This window comes from Monodon monoceros, unplaced genomic scaffold (assembly GCF_005190385.1).
Source record: "Monodon monoceros isolate NGI ecotype Baffin Bay Population unplaced genomic scaffold, NGI_Narwhal_1 Super_Scaffold_21, whole genome shotgun sequence".
Taxonomy (NCBI): domain Eukaryota; kingdom Metazoa; phylum Chordata; class Mammalia; order Artiodactyla; family Monodontidae; genus Monodon; species Monodon monoceros.
The window spans coordinates 67,905,291-67,925,374 of NW_021703778.1; the positions used below are offsets into that span (position 1 = coordinate 67,905,291).

The window sequence follows — 20,084 nt, forward strand, 5'->3', positions numbered from 1 at the left end:
CTGATCACGCTATCAATAAATGTTGTTGAATGGACGAATTAATGATTGCAGATTTTAACTGATAGAATCTAGGCAGAAAAAGCTGATTATGTAAAGATATTAAAAAATTCAACAGCTGGCCACTGCACCTCCTTCCTCCTCCAGAAGGGCCTGACTCTCCTGGAGACGGAAATGAGTTTGCACAGACCAGATGCTCAATAACCTTTACTGCACAAATACGTTGAAGAATGTTACTGTATTCCTACGTTAAGAAAATCTAGATGTAAAATCTGAATTTATTGGACAGATCAATGTGACACAGATTATTACACACTATGAATGTTTATGACTTGGTGAGAACTAGATGGTAGCTAAATTTAAAGAGCTGACTTTACTCCTTGTTGAAAATCCAAAATGCAGATTAAACACTACTGAAATGGTAACATAGTCAATGGGGACACATGATTTTTAAAATTTAATAGATGCACTTTTTAAAAGAACCTCTCCTCAGTATATACACATAACAGTTAGTTGTACTTGCTCTTAGGGAAAGATACAATCTCCATGAATCTGATATTATAAATAAAAATTTAATTTAAAGTTTCTTTTGTTATTGAAATAGAAAAAGCTGTTTTTAACTACTGTTAAATGAAAAGTGGAAAGTGAGGTAATTCATCTTTTTGACAACAATCTTTCCTTCCAACAGTGTCATCTTCTCTGAAAGTCAAGGTAATTCCTTGTAAATAAGGCTTTTAACAAATTACAAGTATGTAGTAGGTACTTGTCCATCTTCTTCCTAACTACTTGGTGCACTATTGCATAGCAACAATTTTTTTTTCCTGCTTCTTCTTCAGTGGAAGTCTGAGAGTCTGAAATCTGCACTGGCTTGGTTGAGCCAGGGAATTTTTTTGGTACCAGGGATGTAAATATCCATTGTAGAAATCAGTAGCTGTTAGTGTTTTCTTGAGCATCACTGATCGAACACCAATCCAGCCATCCTAAAGGGCAAAAGACAAATAGTGAATACGCGGTGCTGGCAAAACTGGTGGTAAATTTTAGTTTATAAAACTTTTATCATGAAAAAAATAAACCAACAAATCTTTACTAAATGCCAGGCTACAAATAGCACTAAGTAACATATATGATTCTTTGACTCTAAAAGTTTATTACCGAGGAGTGATAACAAATGTATAGACCTATTTAAATCTATTTAAACATAGACAGGGAAGAATAAAAAGGTACGTTGTATTTGTGTGGTGCTTGACAGTTTTCAGAGTATGTTCATGTATCTTATTGTTACTGGTTGTCAAAATACAAGCACTCTAAAAAGTAGGCAGATCCAATATTATCCCCAGAGAAAACTGATTTTACAAGAGAAAACTGATGCCCAGAGAGTGTGAGTGATTTGTCCAAGGTGACATAACTGGTGGGACTCAAACTCACATGTTGAGACAACCCACTTCTTCTATGAGAGCAAACTGTGGATTTGCAGTATAGATGTATACAGACCCAGACATACGCACCCAGTGCTATTCCAGAATAAGTTGAAGACAGGTTGCTGTAGGCATTCTGTATCTACAGTCTTGTGTAGGTCAGATCAATCTATCACACATTTTAAATACTCTTTCTTGAGCATGGAACATTGCACATAAATACCACATGAAGGAAAATACTCAGGAAATGGAAGAAACATGGAACACTTCTCAGGATAATGCCATTGTCTTAAAAATGATAATGGTTTCAAAGTCATTTTAAATAGCTAAGAAATCTCCTCTCTAGCCACATTAAACAGTAGAAGCAAGTAGGATACAGGCACTGTTGTAGTTCAGTGAGATACTTTGACATTACTATTTTTTTGTGATAGTCCTATTAACAAGGTGACTTGTTAATTAAATTGGATTACTGAGAATATACAAGTTTCTTTTGAGAAAGAACTAAAGTTACTGAATCTTCTTTCATGGTCTGAGTAATAATAACACCTTGGTAAAACTTCATCTCTTGAAAAAAATTATACTAAAGATTCTACTATTTCTTAAGAAAATTAAACTGTCCATTGGCTCAATCTGATGGGCAGGCAGTTGAGTGAAGTCTCAGCTCAAAATGACAAATGATATCAACTATAAACTCAGTAAAACAAGTGTGATAATGTGAAACTAAAGGAAAATGTACCTTGCAACAAACCAGCAGTATTTGTGACTGTCTGTGGTATATTACTGATCCTGGAATAACAGCCTGTCCTGTTAATTTTGGATCTAAAGACAGGGGAGGGGAAAAGAGGGATATGAGAGAGAGAATAAATAATTATGCAACTTCACGATGCTTCTTAAAAATCAAAAAACATTCTGCAAGACAGTACTAATATCGGAGGGTACACATCTGCTGATGCCCTGACTTTGTAATCTAAAACTTATGATAGAGCTGTGGTGCTCTGTGTGTATCTTGAACCCAAAGGGAAGCTTTCCATACACACAAGAAGCTATGAGTCCTTTACCCAGTGTCCCAGAGATCAATCTAAAATGTTGAATCTAGAAGTTTTGACCATTTGGGGGAAATAACTAGCTACCAGTGGAGAGACATACAGGAGACTTAGGATCTAAGCTGGCCCTTCCATCCATGACTAAACAAGTTCCAATTCCCAGATTTCTGGGGAACTCTCTGCCTTTGTGGCTCACATTCCTTCAGTCCACCAGGATGGGAGGGCACTGATGGGCCTCTGAATGGACCAGGGTCATGAAATGCTACACCCTGGCCTAAGATTCTCACTGAGGTGCCCAGAGATTTTCATTATGATATTCACCAGAATGAAATCAACCTAGGAACTCTGCATTCCCTGAAAACCTTAACATAGGGAATCACAGAGCTTAAAATGGGATAGTAACACTGATCTGCCTACTTCTCAGGTTCTTACGATGATCAGAAGAGAAAATACACGTGAATGGACACTGTAAAGAATAAGACTATAAATGAATGTAAAGTATTACAATTATTGAACTGAAACAAGCTAAAAGAATCCTTATTTTTAGTAAATGGGACCTATGGTAAAACAGACACATTTTCAAATAGACTATACTGAAAACATTTTCCATGTCAGCTATTCAAAAATAAGTACCAGTGAGGACTGAACTATTAACTTCTACCACATCCAGGAGTTTAATGGTACTATTCATCCAGAGTGTCTGCAACGGAATCTACAAACAAAATGAAAGAAGGATGATAAATAAATACACTCAACCCTGAAACCCTTTTCAACTACTATTTTGTGTTAATCCGGTCTGACTTCTCTCCCAATTACAGAGGAATTGGGAACTCAGTCTCTAAACCTTACGGAATAGAACATAACATGACCCTCTACATCAGTCTCCAGGATTCATTAGATCTTAAAATTAAACACTATTTTAAAATCAATGTTTATATCTTCATTAATACTTCGTTAAAAATCATGCTCATTTTAAAAAATGCAAGCATTACAACAACTATATTAAAAAGAATTAGAATGTGAAAGTATTCTGTACTCCCATCCCCAGAGGTAACCACTGCTAATAGTTCAATGTGTATATCCTTGTATTTTTCCTACAAATATAATTATCACAAAAATCTAGAACATACTGTTTGACAAGGAACTTTTTTTACTTAACCATAAGCTGTGGACAAATTTTCATCAGTACACACTTATCTATTTCACTCTTTAATCTGCTGCACAGTATTCCACTTTATAAAATGTACCATAATTTATGCAACAAATGCCTTTATGATGGATATTTCATAACACACTACAAAATTATGAAAAATTTTAAATGTGATAACAAATAGCCTGGTAGATATATCTTTGAGGACTTTTATATTTCTGGAGAATAGTTGTTTTTTAAGTGGACCACCAGGGTTAAAGAGTATCAACATTTTATTGTTAAACTGCCTTGATAAGAGAAGAAAAATGACAGTTTATTGCTGTTTATTATTAGTGAGGCTGAGGAGCAGTCCATATCTACCTGCACATTTTATTTATTTCTTAGGCCTATTTATGCCCTTTGCCCATTAAAAAAAAACAAACAAACAACAACAACAAAATCTGAGTTATTCATCTCTTTCTTATTAATTTGTGAAAGGGCTTTTATATTTTTAGGAAATTAGCCCTTTAGTTCTCAGACGTATTATGAATATTTTTCTAGTTTGTTGACTTTAAATATTGGGTAATTTTTTTCCATGCATAATTTTTTAATTTTATGGAGTAATATTTATCACTCTTCTCTCATGACTTCATTGGTTCATGTCATGCTTAAAAAGGCCTATCCACGTTTATCAAATATTATAAAATTATTCAACTGTTCTTTTTCCCAGTTCTTTGTGGTTTCATTTTTTGAAAACACTTAAATCCTTGATCCATCTAGATTTTATTTTGATTTGAAAAGGTGAGACTTGAGGGTTCCCCCTTTTAAAGGCTGACCAGCTGTCCCAACACTATTTATTGAATAATCCATCTCACCCTTCCCCTCAGTGTGAAATGTTACCTTTATTACATTTTGATTTAAATAGGCTAACAGAAATTAACACACACCAGGAAATAAGTTCTCTCAGATTCCTGAAGTAAAGAAACAGATTTTCAGACTGCAGTTCACTCCTCTATTTCATAGACGAGGATAGTGAGGCCCAGAGAAGTGCAGCTGTTTTCCCAAGGTGACACAGCTAGTTAATGGCAGAGCCAAGGATCAGAATCTATGCTTTCTCATTCTCAGCTCAGTGCTCTTTTGATGACATTCTCTAATGAGGACATTTTACTTTCAGAACAGTTAGGTTATTTCAAAGATGTGAACGATTAATCAGAGAATTAAAGGAATCAGAACTAAGTAAATTTGAAGAAAAGTATTCACAACCTTATATATGTCATACTTTGGTAAAATATCCTCTTCTATAATTTGCTTATTTTTCTTTCATCTGCTTCTAATAAAAGTTATGAAATGACTTTCATGTGTGCAACTTTTTTCTTTCAAAGAACTCAAAATACTTCTGAAACATAATTACTGTTTGAAAAATGTCTATATTTACTGAGAACTATAAATATGATAGGTATAAAATCAGAATATCCCCTTCTTGTTCTTGAGGTAAAGCTCATCTTCACCTTATCATCAGAGCACTGAAGAAAGGAAAGTGATGGTAAGAAAACAGTCATTTCTGTGCCCACTGTCATTATTGTCAAAATCATATGTTGGCGTGGATTTAAATTCACAGTTTATCTCCTTTGATCTTGACAGTTGTGGACCAGGTCATTAACCCCATTTTAGAGACAGAAAAGCGGAAGCTCATGGTTAATACATGCCAACTCTAGGAATCAAATTTCACCTTCTGGCTCCAAGATAGAAACTCCTTCTCTTGTAGCACAAGAATTTCTCAGTGGAGAGGAAAGGTGAATTGCAGAAGATAAGAATTATTATGCAGTGTTTAACTTTTTGGGGAACTGTCAAACTGTTTTCTAAAGCAGCTGCCCCATTTTACATTTCTACCAACAATGAATGAGGGTTCCAAATTTCTCCATGTCCCTGTCAACGCTTGTTATTGTCTGTTTTGAAAAATTACAGTAATCCTAGTGAGTGTGAAGTGGTATCTCAGTATAGTTTTGATTTGCATTTCCCTAATGACTAATGAAATTATCTTTTCATATGCGTAGTGGCCATTTATATATTTTCTTAGGATAAGTGTCTATGTAGATCCTTTGCTGATTTTCTAATCATGTTATTTATCTTTTTGCTATAAAAGTTCTTTATATACTCTGGATACTAGACCCTCATCAGATATATGATTTGCAAATATCTTCTTTTATTATGTAGGTTGTCTTTTCATTTTCTTGTTAGTGTTCTTTGAAGCCCAACGGTTTTAAATTTTGAAGTCCAATTTCTCTATTTTTAGTTCGTTGCTTATGCTTCAGGCATTATATCTAAGAACCACTGCCTACTTCAAGGTCATGAAGATATGCCCCTATATCTTCTTCCAAGAGTTTTCATAGTTTCAGCTCTTACATTTAGGTTTCTGATCCATTTAGAGTTCATTTTTATATGTGGTATGAGGTAGGGATCCAAATCCATTTCTTCTGATTGTGGATATCCAGTTGTCCAAGCACCATGCGGTAAAAAGATTATTCTTTCCCCATCAAATTGCCTTGGCACCCTTATCAAAAATCAAGTGATCATAAATGTATGGGTTTATTTCTGGACTCTGAATTCTATCCCATTGAGCTTTGTGTCTCTGTCAGTATCACACTGCCTTGATTACTGTAGCATTGTAGTAAATTTTGAAATCAGGAACTATGCGTCCTGATTTCATAGGAACTTTGAAATTGGAACTTCACTCTTCTTTTTCAAGATTTTCTGTCTATTCTGGGCCTCTTGGGATTCCATATGAATTTTAGGATAAGCCTGTCAATTTCTGCAAAGAAGTCAACTAGGAATTTTATAGGAATTGTGTTCAGTCTGTAGATCAATTTGGGGAATAGTGCCGTCTTAACAATATTAAGTCTTCGAATCCATAAACACAGAGGCCCTTCCATTTACTTAGGTCTTCTTTACTGTTTATTAGCCCTATTAGTTTTGGGGGGTGGAATTATTTATAATTTTCTATATATAAGATTACACCATCTGCAAATATAGTTTTACATTGTTCCTTTTTTCTTGCCTAATCACCCCGGCTATAACCTCCAGTACAATGTTGAATAGAAGTGGTGAGAGTGGACATCTTGGTCTTGTTCCTGATCTTACAGGGAACACTTTCAATCTTTCGCCATCAAATATGATGTTAGATTTGGATCTTTTTGTAGATATTCTTCATCAGGTTGAGGAAGTTCCCATCTATTCTTAGTTTGTTGAACATTTTTATCATGAAAAGGTACTGGATTTTTCAAATGCTGTTTCTGCACCTACTGAGATAATTATGTGGCTTTTGTCCTTTATTAATATGGTATATTACGTGGATTGATTTTTGTATGTTGAACCAGCCTTACATTCCTGGGCTACATCCCACTTGGTCATAGTGTATAATCCTTTTCTACATGTTGTTTGATTCACTTTGCTAATTCTGTTAAGGATTTTTGCCTCTATATTAATAGGGGCTATTGATTTGTAGTTTTCTTTTCTTGTAAAATCTTTATCTGGTTTAGCTTACTTGACTTTTGTACTAGCTGCTCCCTCTGCCTGGAATGGTCTTTTCCTGACCTTGGCATGACTTGCTCCTTATTGTCTTTCACACCTCAGCTTAAATGTCAGTTCAAAGTGGCCGTCCCCATTTAGATATCCAGTCTAAAATAGCCACCAGTTAATCTATCACGTTATTTTAATTTTCATCAAAGAGCTTATCACACCATCTGATATTTTTCTTATTTATTTGTTTCCGTCTTCTCACATCACCTCTAATACCTAGAACAATGCCTGACATATAATAGGCTTTCAATAAATATTTTGTTTAATGAATGAATAAGAGCAGATATCATTTAATGAGTACCTACTCAGATACTGTACTAGATGCTTTATATACATTATATCATTCTAATTTTCAAATGAACTAACTAAAGCTCAGAGATTAAATAACCTTCTCAAGTCTACAAAGCTAGGAAGTAGCAGAGAGAAGATGGAACCCTGCTCCGTCTGGCTCTAAAGTCAATGTTCCTTGCCCTATGCCGTTCTCTTACAGTGGGGAAAGTACAGGGTTTGACGTCAGGCAGATCTGGTTCAAAACCTGACTCTCACTAACTAGCAATGTGACCTTGAGCAACATTCAACAGCCATTCACTGAGTATCTTCTTTAAGCCTCAATTTCATTAACGTAAAATGGGATAATACCCATAACAGGAGGCTGTAATCCTCACCGAAGAACCTGGCATGCTACAGATATTCAATGGCAGTTCTCCATTTTAACCTACAGAGGAGGTCCATTAAAAACCCCACACTTGGTAGACGCAGAGTTCCAACAACATAAGATGCTATCAAAATGAAGGGAAAAAAACCCAATAAATTTGTCAAAGAACTGAGAATTTAATTCAGATATTTTAACAAGTTATTACAACTAGATTTTATATGCCATATGTAAAAATCAAGGATTTAAGAATTCAGTTGTAAAAAATGGGCCAAAGGCAGAAAGACATACTAGTAAAAGCATTGGACTAGGAGTTAGAAGATTTAGGTTCATTATTCAGTGACTGGGCACCCGAAGTTAGTCACTTCATTTTCATTCTCCTCATCTATGAAACAGGATAATAAAATTTGGCTATGGGAGATGGCAAAATATCTATTTTAAAGTACTTTGTGAATTCTAAGGCCCCTATGAAAACTTGAAGTTTAAAGAATATTTAAAAAATGAATGTCATATATTCAAAAGAACTGAAACAGGGACTCAAACAGATATGTGTACACCCAAGTTCATGAAGCATTATTCACATTAGCTAAAAGGTAGAAACAACCCAAATGTCCATCGATAGACAAATGCATAAACAAAATGTGCTATATACATACAATGGAATATTATTCAGACTAAAAAAGTAATGACATTCTGATACATGGTACAACATGAATGAAACTTGAAAACATTATGCTAGGTGAGATAAGCCAGACACAGAAGGATAAATATTGTATGATTCCACTTATATGAGGTACCTATAAAAGGCAGATTCATAGAGACAGGAAGTAGAATAGTGATTACCAGGGACTGTGGGGCGGGGGGAATGAGGAGTTGTTATTTAATGGGTATAGAGTTTCAGTTTGAGATGATGAAAAAGTTCTGGAAATGGATACTGGTGATGGTTGCATAACAATGTAAATGTACTTAATGCCACTGAAGTATACACTTAAAAATGGTTTAAATGGTAAATTTTATGTTATATATATTTTATCCCAATAAAAAAGTAGTTTCTTTTTTTAACATCTTTATTGGAGTATAATTGCTTTACAGTGTTGTGTTAGTTTCTGCTGCATAACAAAATGAATCAGCTGTATGTATACATATATCCCCATATCCCCTCCCTCGTGAGCCTCCCTCCACCCTCCTTATCCCACCCCTCCCACTAGCTATCTATTTTACATTTGGTGTTGTATATATGTCAGTGCTACTCTCTCACTTCGTCCCAGCTTACCCGTCCCCCTCCCCTTGTCCTCAAGTCCATTCTCTACTGTGTCTTTATTCCTGTCCTGCCCCTAGGTTCAAAAGAACCAAAAAATAGTTATTTAAAAATAAATGAACTTCAGGATCCTTTGGTTTTATGAGATTTATTCCTAAATTAAAATATTTCAAAAGTAAATTACACACACACACACACACACACACTCACACACACAATTAGGTAAAACTGCAATTTGACTTCCAACTTACTATATTTCCAATGGCACGATGAAGTCTGAATATTTGCTCTGAAGTTTGTTCCTCCCATTTTATACAGCTGGTAGCAGCAGAAATCTTAGGGGCTATAAGATAAAGCCAATAGCAAGAATGAATATCAGATCAGTGACCATAAATTGGTAATTACTGATACTGAACGACAGATACAAGAGAATTCATTATATTCTCAACTTTTGTATGTTTTAAATTTTCCATAATATAAGATATACACATACATACATAGTAAATAAAAGTACTAGAAGAAAACATGGGTAAATTTCTTTATAACCTAGGAATAGAAAAAGTTCTTCTATGACTCAAAATCCAGAAGCAATTAAAGAATGATAAATGTGACTACAAAAAATTAAACTTTTGTAAGACAAAAAGAAATGTCATAAATCAAGCCAAAAAACAAATGACAAACAAGTTATTTGCAACTTATATCACAGTACTTTATATCTGTTTATATATATTCCATGAGAGATATATCTATAATAAATATAAATATTTATATGTAATTACTATATATATATGTGTTATATATATTTATATTATATTTAGGAGTACTTTGTATCTATTATATAGGTTTATTTATATCTATTACACAAAGTACTCCTAAAAACTGAGACAAAAAAGACCAAAAACCAGATAGAAAAATGGGCAAAAGATATAACAGACCCTTCTCAGAAAAAAAGAAATGCAAATAGTCCTTAAACATATGAAAAGCTCTTCAGGGCTTTCCTGGTGGCGCAGTGGTTGAGAGTCCGCCTGCTGATGCAGGGGACACGGGTTCGAGCCCTGGTCCGGGAAGATCCCACATGCCGCGGAGTGGCTGGGCCCGTGAGCCATGGCTGCTGAGCCTGCGCGTCCGGAGCCTGTGCTCCTCAACGGGAGAGGCCACAACAGTGAGAGGCCCGCGTGCCGTAAAAAAAAAATAATAATAATAATAATTAGTTGTAAAGAGGAAAATGCAACCCTGAAAATTAAAAACAAACTGAAACAAAGGAACTTAACTATATATCAAACTAGATAACAAAACCACATGGAAAAAATAATTATCTCCAGTAAGTTTTGAACACAGTACTCTGACTATATACCCTTCGTAGAATATATTTTAAAAAACTGCAGGAAAAAAAACTGCAGAAAAATCTTAACTCTCACTTAGTAGTTACACTTTCTGTAGTGATACTGGTGTTGTAATCTTGAAATTATTTTATGCACAGCAAATAAAAAACAGGTCAGCATTGATTTAAAAAAGATTTTCTGTGTAAGAGAAAATACCAGAAAAACCCTGTACTTTAAAATTTGAATCAGAAACAATATGAGCTCAAATATATTTTTTTAAAGGCTTTACTGAATTTGTTACAATACTGCTTCTGTTTTATGTTTTGTTTTTTTGGCCCTGAGGCATGTGGGATCCCCCAACCAGGGATTGAACCTGCACCCCCTGCATTGGAACGTGAAGTCTTAACCACTGGACAGCCAGGGAAGTCCCTGAACTCAAACATTTTTTAAAAATATAATGCCTACCCTTCTCCACTAACACTTCATTTTGGAACACATCATTGTATTAGACGGTTTCTAAATACTACCCCCCAACTAAAATAAACAAGGGAGAGGTGGCTGATCCCAACATGGGACAGAGAATTTACAAGGTGAGCCTGGGACATTTTGCGATAGAAACAAGGAAGCGCTCAAAAACTAGCTGGGGGTGGAGGGATATCAAAAGGATTCAGGAGCCAACTTTAAGAGGCTACCTCTAGCTAAATTTGGGACAACTTGAGCAGCACAAAGCATTATGAATGTAATTAACTATAAAACACAGTAAATAAAAATCCACAAGTCAAATGACTAAAAAAACTCACTCGCCACCATAATTGAAGGTGATTATGGCACCAACTCCCTATTTTAAAAATTGATAATTAGAGAAAGAATTAAGCATTTATCCTGCCATTTTAGGATGAATTAAAATTCATCCGCAATTAATAAGGAAAAGCTCTTCTTTACAGAACAATGCCAACTATTAAATATAAAAGGAACTGGAAAATCACCATTTTGATTTTCATTGAAATAATTCATTCAGGGAAGGAGCATCAATCCATGCTAAAATTGTTACGTGAAAGGCTAGTGGGGAACCGGATATTTGCATGGTGCCAAAGTATTACCCCAGGGATTACCTGCCATTTGCAAAGGGAGAAACACATCTTTACACTGGAAAGATCTGGTGGTGGTCACCACCTCCACCAAGTGATCAAATTTAGCTTCACTAGCCTTGATGCAACCTGGTATTATGGCTTACTGATATGACTCCCTAAGACTGTAGGGGACGGAGGTGGGGCTTCTCCGAGTAGATCCTTTAAACAGTTTTAACTTTTGAGTCATGTAAATGTCTTACATAGTCAAGAAATAAAATTACATCATAAATAAAAATAAAAAGCAACCCTTAAGGTTAAAAAACAAACTGAAACAAATATCACTGGAAATCAATATCATCTATGAAATACTTTCCACAAACTTTCAGCCCGAATCTCATCAAGCCTTTAGAACTTCCGATTTACAGGAACTTTAAGGGCTAGAAAAACACATTAAACAACACTGGAAGGAAAATGACAATTGGCCTGGTCTCTTCAAAAAGTTAATGACATGGAGGGAAAAAAATAGTGGAGGAATTACTCTAATGAGACTAAAGAGACATACGACTAATTATAATTGGATCCTAGTTTGAAAAAATATACAGCTATAAAATATGTTTTTAGAGTGTCAGGAAAATTTAAATACGGACTGGCTATTCGATGCTATTAGGGAACTGTTCATTTTTCCTAGGAGATGCATGTTGAAATATTTAGGGATGAAAGGTCATGATGCATACTTCCAAATGGTATAGCAAAAATTAAAATATATATGCTACATAAACACATATATAAAGAAAATATGGCCAAACATTAATAATTGTTGACTCTGGGTTAAACAGGTATTTACTGTCTTTCAACTTACCTTTGTGTTTGGTACTTTTCAATATAAAGAATAGAGAAAATTGTTCTTATCTTTCATAAGGCTAAATGTGAAGAGGGAGAGAGACCCCTTACCAATCATTCTCTGGAAAATGACATGCAAGTGGACATTCAATCTTTAGTCAAAATTAAGGGAAACTTGCAAGTGAGGAAGCCACAGTATTCAGATGCCATCACAACAAACAAAACCTTAGGAAACATGTAAGAGTCTCTGCCATCTGCACTTACCATGTGTCACCCCCTCGGCTGGCTGCTGCCTTCCATTGTTCAAACTTTCAGGCAAAGTTTTCAAAACTGAAATAAGCTTAAAAAAAAAGAGAGTAATATATTCAGGATGAAAAGAACGAAAGCAGAAATACATTACAATTCAGCACCATGAAATTACAGCTTTAAGAGCTGTGTGGCAGGGTAAAGCAGTAAATTGGCTTAAGCTGTGAGGATCCATCTACTTGGTGGAGTTTCAGTGCAGATGTTGCTCTCTGTAGAGTACAGGTCATTGATTTCCTTCCAGAGAATGCTGAGCCTCGACTGGCTATCAGAACAGCCGGTGCTCGGCCATCCACACTCTCACTCTCACTCTGAAGGAAGGCAGTGGGGACTTCGTACTCTGGAGTCACACAGGTCTGGGTTCAAATCCCAGTTCTACCACCTGCTAGCTGTGTCACTGTGGAAAAGTTATTTTACTTGTCTGTGGCCTTCAATGTCATTATCTATAAAACAGTTGAAAGCAATAGCTACCTCAAAGGTTTCTTGCGAAGGTAAAAAAACAAATGTCTATGAAAGTATCTAAAACAGTCTTGGCACACAAGCCAGTGCTCAATAAACGACAGACACTATAATAACAGCATTTCCGAGGTGAGTGCCTAGAATGGGAAGCATCATCTATACAGCGGGGGGTGGGGTGGAGGGGGGTTCCACTACAGAAAATTCAGTTCAGATGAAAATCATTAATTGGGTCATTAAGCCTTTATTCACACCCTATTTTATGCAGACTCCAAAAAAACTCTCAGAGTTCATTCACAGCTAGGGGGTCAGCAGAATTCCAATGGTACAGATGCAAATGACTGGAACACAGGCACAGAAGTGGGAGGAAAACAGAGACTTACTTAGGAAATGATGTTAGTTCAGTTCGACAGGGGTGAATGGTACATCTATGAGACTAAGGAGAGTGAAAATGGGAAGAATAGTCTAAAAGCCTCACCATGAAATGTAACAGACCATATAAAATCACATATTTCATTCAAAAGCTTTGATTAAGTACATACTCTGTGTAAATTCTCAAAGACTCACATAAGATCACAAAAGCCATGCTAATTTTTAGGAAGCCAGGAATAGAAACCACTTTTTAAAGAGAAGCTTAGAATCACACATCATAAAATTGTTCTTTTCATCATAACCACTTAGGAAACAAGCAGGGGGATATTGGAAAACTGTACCATGTTGGCACCCAGTCTTGACAGCACTGCTTCCAAATCCTTTGTGGTGCTCTTGGGTGGTACAGGAACCGTTTCCTGTTTGAGAATTGGGCCTACATCAAACCTACCAAAAAATCAAAAGCAAATAATAACATGATTACTGACTATTTCTTAAGATCAATATGTTTGTCTACATGAATGTTTATATACCACAAGGATAGTTTTTTTGTTTGTTCAGGTGGGTTTTGTTTTGTTTTTTTAGGCCACACAGTGCAGCTTATGGGATCTTAGTTCCCTGACCAGGGATCGAACCTGGGCCCGCTGCAGTGGAAGTGCAGAGTCCTAACCACTGGAAGGCCAGGAAATTCCCCCACAAGGATAGTTTAACCGTGGCCATGAATGTGACTATTAGCCATTGGCAAGGGAGAAATGTAAGTTTGAAAGAAGGGAGAGCAACATTAGCATGTTACTAATATCACTTTAGTCTATCAACTAGATAGTTTAAGCGCATTAACTTTTCACCATTCTCTGCATTTTCATCTGCTTTATTCTTAAGTACCATTTTCTGGTCATTTATGGAGTCAATACTTGAGCTTAACAAAATTAAATTCTAATACAGTCATTTTACTAAATTATTAAAATTTTAAAAATTAAAATCCATAAAATTAAAAAAAAAGAAAGAAGGGAGAGCAAAATCTGGCCTATATTTAGATTTTAGGTTTATTTTTTCACAAAGGAAAAAAGGTTGTATATCAGGGATTTAATTGCAACTACAAATAATTCTATCATTAGTAGTAAATAGTACGAAAAAAATCTCTAATTATATAATGAAAGTACGGAGCAAAGATATGTTTTCCAAGGAAGTACAACTAGGAATTTACAATGATTCCTTCCTGTATTTCCTTTCTCAAAGGACAAGCATTTTGCCTGAATTATAATCAATAGTGATTATAAGTAGGTGCAAGGGTATTTGCATTCCCATAAGTCTTATATTCAATATTTTATATCAAGCTCTGCAAATATTGGCCATCAGCTTTTATTAGAAATATATTTTGTTTTAAATACTTAACTTTGTGGTCTGTTAACTCTATTTTTAACCTATGAGCTTTAATAAAATGCTTATTATGAAAAGTTACAAACATTCCAAAAACAGAATGAACAGTCTAAGGAATCGCCATATACACATCTCCCAGATTTGAGAATTACCAAAGTTTCGCCACTCTTGTTTCATCTGCCCCTCCTCTCTTTTTTTTTTTTTGAAGTAAGTTAAAGCAAATCCCAGATATTGACTTGGTCTTGTGAACTTGTGAATTTTTCTTTTCTATGGGGACGTTAGGTGATAATAGGCAGAGGCATAATACACTCCTAAAACAATTTAAAATAATTGTTTCTTAGATTGTAGGTATAATTTTAAACATTTAAGACAATTATATAACACATTGATATACAACATATTCTTACTTCAGGTTCCAAAAAATTTTTGACCATAGAAACCAAAGCCAGCAGAACAGAGATTCATAACTAATATACAAAAATCCATCTCTCATCTACACAACATCGTTTATAGAAATTCAGTTGTTAATAATTTATTTCAATTAACAAGTTTAAAGAGACACTGTGTAAATGCCAAAACACATGTGGTTTATGTTAGAAACCAGGAAGAAACCCAGGAGTTAGAGAAATTAGTACTCTAGTAAACTCTAATTTATTACTAATTTCTAACTCCTGATTAGAAATTAGGAGTTAGAAATTAGTAATAAATTAGAGTGATTAGTACCCACTCATCCACCTCCACTTCCCCCCAGGCAGACTGACATCAACATTCAACATCACGAAAAGTCTCAAGAAAATATGCTCTACCTTTTAGGTCTAATTTGCATAATCGTTACTCCAGCAACTGTGTCTCCGTGCAAGACCGTATGGATTATAGGGGCTGGACCACGCCACCTCGGGAGGCAACTGGGATGGACATTCAAGATGCCACTGAGTCAGAAAAGGCAGGAAATTAGTATGCAAGTGGGCTTTTTACCATTTAATTTACTGCTACCTAAACTAATATGCACTTTTCATCATTAAACTTGCCCAGAAATGTTGAAAAACAGTTAAATCTAGTCTCATACCAACTGAAGCAGGAGTCAGAGCTAAGTTCAACTTTCTTACCATAAGAGACCAATGAAACTCAATTAAAAAAAGAGCAGGAACAACTATTCATTGTTCTGAAGATGTTCCAGCTTCGCAATTCGAGACATAGCTCGCAATGTCTGGGAGTTTTTAAAGACAAAAAAATGTGTTTTTTACTATATGAGAAAAACCACTCAAATCCAATCGTGCATCTCATGGATGATGTGAATTATACGTATAGCTTAGTTACATAATTACCCTCACTTCACTTAGTTTGTATATAGAGTTCCTAAAACAAGCTTCTTAAATCCCCATCTAATGATTTATCCACCTTTGCTGTTTATCCCTATACACCTTTCACCCATTAATGAGCAATTTTAATAATTTACTCATCTGTCATTAGTTTAATGTCTCCATCAGCATGAGTATACACTTGACAGTGCATATGTGTATATATATATTCTAAATTCCACTGTTCAGCCCAGTCTCATTCCTCCAACAAATATTTACTGAGCACAATGCATGTTCTGGCACTAAGTGCTGGGGATATAAGCAACAGTGAACCACACAGAAAAAAAAAAATTCTGCCCTCACAGGCCAATATAAGGACTCGACTTGTATTCTGAGCAAGATGGAAAACCACCAGAGAATTTTGAGCAGAGTGACATGATCTGACTTATGTTTTAAAAGGATCACTTTGGTGTTGGGTGGTAAAAGACTGAGAGGGCCAAAGACAAAAGTGGAGACCACTTAGGAGGCTACTGCAGTATGACAGCCAAGAGTGGTGGCAGAGGAAGTGATGAGAATCAGACATTCTAGAGAGATTTCAAAGGCACAGCCAACAGGATTTCCTGATAGATTGGATGCGTGGTGTGAGATAAGGAATTAAGAATAATGCCAAGGCTTTGGGTCCGAGCAACTTAAAGGCTGGAGTTACCATATACTGAGATGAAGATTTTGGGAAGGAGCAGGTTTTGGGGTGAAAGTTCAGGAATGTTGTTTTGGACATCTTACATGTAAGGTGCCTATCAGACATCCAAGCACAGCTGCGGAGGAGGCAGTGGCTATCAGGGGCCTGGAGTTCAGGGAGAGATCGGAACTGGAGGGACACATCTGGGAGTTATTAGCATACATATGGAATTTAAATGAGGGTGGGTGAGAGCCCATAGATAGAGATAAAGAGTATCACACATTTTAACAATTCATGCCACTAATAAAACCTTTTATTTTAAGAGAAAATACTAAAGAAAGCAGAATTAAGTTCAAGTTAATGCACTTTATAGATACCAGATCCATACATAAAGACCAAGGTCTCTACACTGTTTTTCCTTACAAATAAAACTTACTAGGGAAATTTAAGAATAAGAGCCTCACTCAAAAGCCGGCCAAATGAAGCTACCACTCCAACATCATATTCTCCAGATCCCACATCTGGCCACTCATACACTGGAAGCTGAGATTGGACAGCATATTGCTTCACTGGCAGTCTTTTTGGTGATGGGGAGGGAACTGTGACCACCTCCAAGTTTTCAATTAACTCTTCCCCTTTGTTTTCCCTAAATTGGAAAGATTAGAAGAAAATGTGACAGTGTTAAGACAATGTCGGAAAGCTAAACTACTTCACGCATTTCTAAGGCATTTTTATGATTAAATTAACAAAGCATTTAAGGGTAAATGATTAAAACTAGTGCAACTGAGAGACTAAAGTTTTATTTTTATTTAATTTTAATTGTTTTAAATTTAAAGAGCCACAAGTAGCTACTGGCCACTGTTTGGACTGTTATGGTTGTAGAAATTTCCTGTGCGTGCAGAAACATATACAGTACAGACATCTTACACAATTGTAATATTATATATACTGTCCTGCATTTTGTTTTTTTCTCTTAACACTATGTATGCTATTATGTGAGTCTTTTTAAAAAATGGGTTAAATATACACTTGCTTCTATATGCATCAAACATTTCTAGAACAGGAAACTGAAAACAGTGGCTATCTTTGAAGAGAACTGGGGACTGGGAGAAAGAGATGGAAGGGACTGACTTCCCATTTTATATCTTTTGAATTTTTTACTATAACCACGTTATTCAAACAATACTTAAAAAATATATATATATACATATATGTGTGTGTATATATATATATATATATACACACACACACACACACCATGGGCATCATTCCATGACATTATATGTAGCACTACCTCATTTTTTTAACCTGCTGCAAAGTATTCCAGTGCCTGGGGCTGTTTATTTATTTATTTAGCAGGTACTGACTGCATCATGCAGGTACATCATCATAAATGTTGAGGATTTATGAGAAAAGGAATAGACAGGAGGGCCCAAAAGAAAAAGTGCAGAAGTACTGGAGCTGCCAAGTGAAGCATCAGCAGAAGCGTCAGGATACATGCAGTGAGAGATGCAGGAGGCCATACACGGAAAGTAGCATGTAGAGAGTGTATTACGGAGGTGTGCAAAGGGAACATGTGTGAAGGAAGTGTTTCAGGGTGTGTTATAGAGGGGAGTGTGTGAAGGGGGAAATACAAGGGGATTCATGAATAAGTCAACATCAGGGTCTGCTGGGAAGTATTTGTAGAGAAGACTTGATGGAGGGAGATGACAGAAATGAGTGTGAGGGTGCATCAGGAAAAAACGGAGTGGGGAAATAAAAAATGGAGGCTGGGGAAAGGAGACAGAGCAGGATATATGGGCATAGCCACCACATACCATGGACTTTCAGGACAGGCTGGATCTCAATTATTTTTGTCCAGGAAACACAATTTGTTAAATTTTAGAAATACTAAATGTATACCTAAGAGTTCTGATTTATAAATTTATTCATAGGAAAACAGTTCGTTTTTGTACTATGTCTTCATTTCAGTCTCAGAAAACTGGATCCGGTTGTATACAGGGAGGCGATGGGGAGCGAAGGCGTGAGGCAAGCGTGTGCAGAGGGATGGATGCCTGTGCCTGGGAAGAAGCCCAAAGGATTAGGTGATACAAATCAGGTGAGTAGGAGGAAGTGGAAAGGGGAGGTCTTTGAAGTCAGAGCCCGTTTTAGTACCAACCTGCTCAGCTGATGACCCTGGGCAATCTCTTAACCTCTCTGGGCTACGGTTTACATGCTAAACGGGCAGGGAGGTGGTGGGACTGGACGGAGGTGATGCAGGTAAAGCAATGAGCGCGGCCTTGGCACCGCGGGGCGCCCGGTGGCGCTCAGAGCGCGGAAAGAGTCGGGCGTGTAGACCGGACGGGACCAGGCGGGCGCCCAAGGGCTGACCGAGCACCTTCCGGGAGCCCGGAGACGCCGAGATCTGGGCCCACACCCCTCCGGCGCACCTGCTTTCCCCGACTAGGAGTCCAAACCCTCGAGGCCGGCCGCAGCGGCTCCCCAGCCGCGTCCTCGACACCCGGGCCTCCCAGTCCCTGGCCCCGGTACCTGGCGGCCTGCAGCGCCCGCAGCGTTTCGCGGGCGAACTGGTCAGTGCCGAAAAAGAGCACCCGCCAAGGCGGCTTCTCGCGGACTCGAGCGCCCCGGCCGTCCTCCCCGCCAGAGGATCCGCTCAGGCCGAGCAGGGTTCGCCACTGAGGGCTCGGCCTCCTGCCCGCGCCGCCGCCGCCACCGCTGCCGCCGCCGCCTGGCAGGGGCCCCCAGCAGCAGCGTACCAGAACCCTCATTGCCTCCGCGGGCGGCCCACCCTGCGCAGGCGCGTTGTCGTGGGGGGAGCAGGAGCTAGGCAGGAGGGGCGGGGCCGGGGAGGAAACCCGATGGGCGAGGTCTTTCAGCGACTGGGGCGGGGCTTGCCTGATTGCAGGCGCGGCAGATGAAGGAATTTGCCGGTTCAAGTGCCCCCGTGACTTTTGTTGCATTTGTTTGCACGATTTAGCCAATCTCCCCAAACAACTCTTTTGGAACAAATCATATGTGTTTTCAGACGACGAAATCTCATTTATTTATTTCTGTATCATTTTCTCAGCCATTATAACTAATATTTACTAGAAGCCATGCTTTGGCTAAGCATTTTATATATCTGTTAGTTTAGTTAATCCTCATATCAACTATACCAGGTAGATATTATTACAACCATTTTACTGAAGAGGATCTGAGGCTCCGTCAAATTAAGGTAATTACCTATGTAGGATCCTCACAGCTAGCCCCATGTAGCTCCAAATTCTGTGATCCTAACCATTTGGCCTTCATAGCAATCCT

At 37.2% G+C, this 20,084-nt stretch overlaps 1 protein-coding gene across 1 annotated transcript; it reads right to left on the minus strand.

The window, feature by feature from the left end:
- Positions 1 to 572: 572 nt before the first annotated feature.
- On the minus strand, positions 573 to 19,668 carry MTFMT (mitochondrial methionyl-tRNA formyltransferase). The gene is made up of 9 exons (XM_029237858.1): positions 19,314 to 19,668; positions 17,221 to 17,430; positions 15,614 to 15,736; positions 13,775 to 13,877; positions 12,567 to 12,642; positions 9,322 to 9,413; positions 3,089 to 3,167; positions 2,149 to 2,231; positions 573 to 977 (listed from the first exon to the last, which is right to left on the minus strand). Exons 1-9 carry the CDS (start codon positions 19,550 to 19,552, stop codon positions 792 to 794), a joined length of 1,191 nt encoding a protein of 396 aa, XP_029093691.1. The 5' UTR covers positions 19,553 to 19,668; the 3' UTR covers positions 573 to 791.
- Positions 19,669 to 20,084: the final 416 nt, after the last annotated feature.

What these genes read in the sequence shown, in the direction of transcription:
- MTFMT (XM_029237858.1), bottom strand. Translation starts at nt 19,552, where the DNA reads ATGAGGGTTCTGGTACGCTGCTGCTGGGGGCCCCTGCCAGGCGGCGGC. An exon ending in ATGCAAATTAGACCTAAAAG is followed by an intron (nt 13,878 to 15,613) that starts GTAGAGCATATT and finishes ATTTTTTGGTAG; the next exon opens with GTTTGATGTAGGCCCAATTC. An exon ending in CAAGACTGGGTGCCAACATG is followed by an intron (nt 12,643 to 13,774) that starts GTACAGTTTTCC and finishes TTTTTTTTTAAG; the next exon opens with CTTATTTCAGTTTTGAAAAC.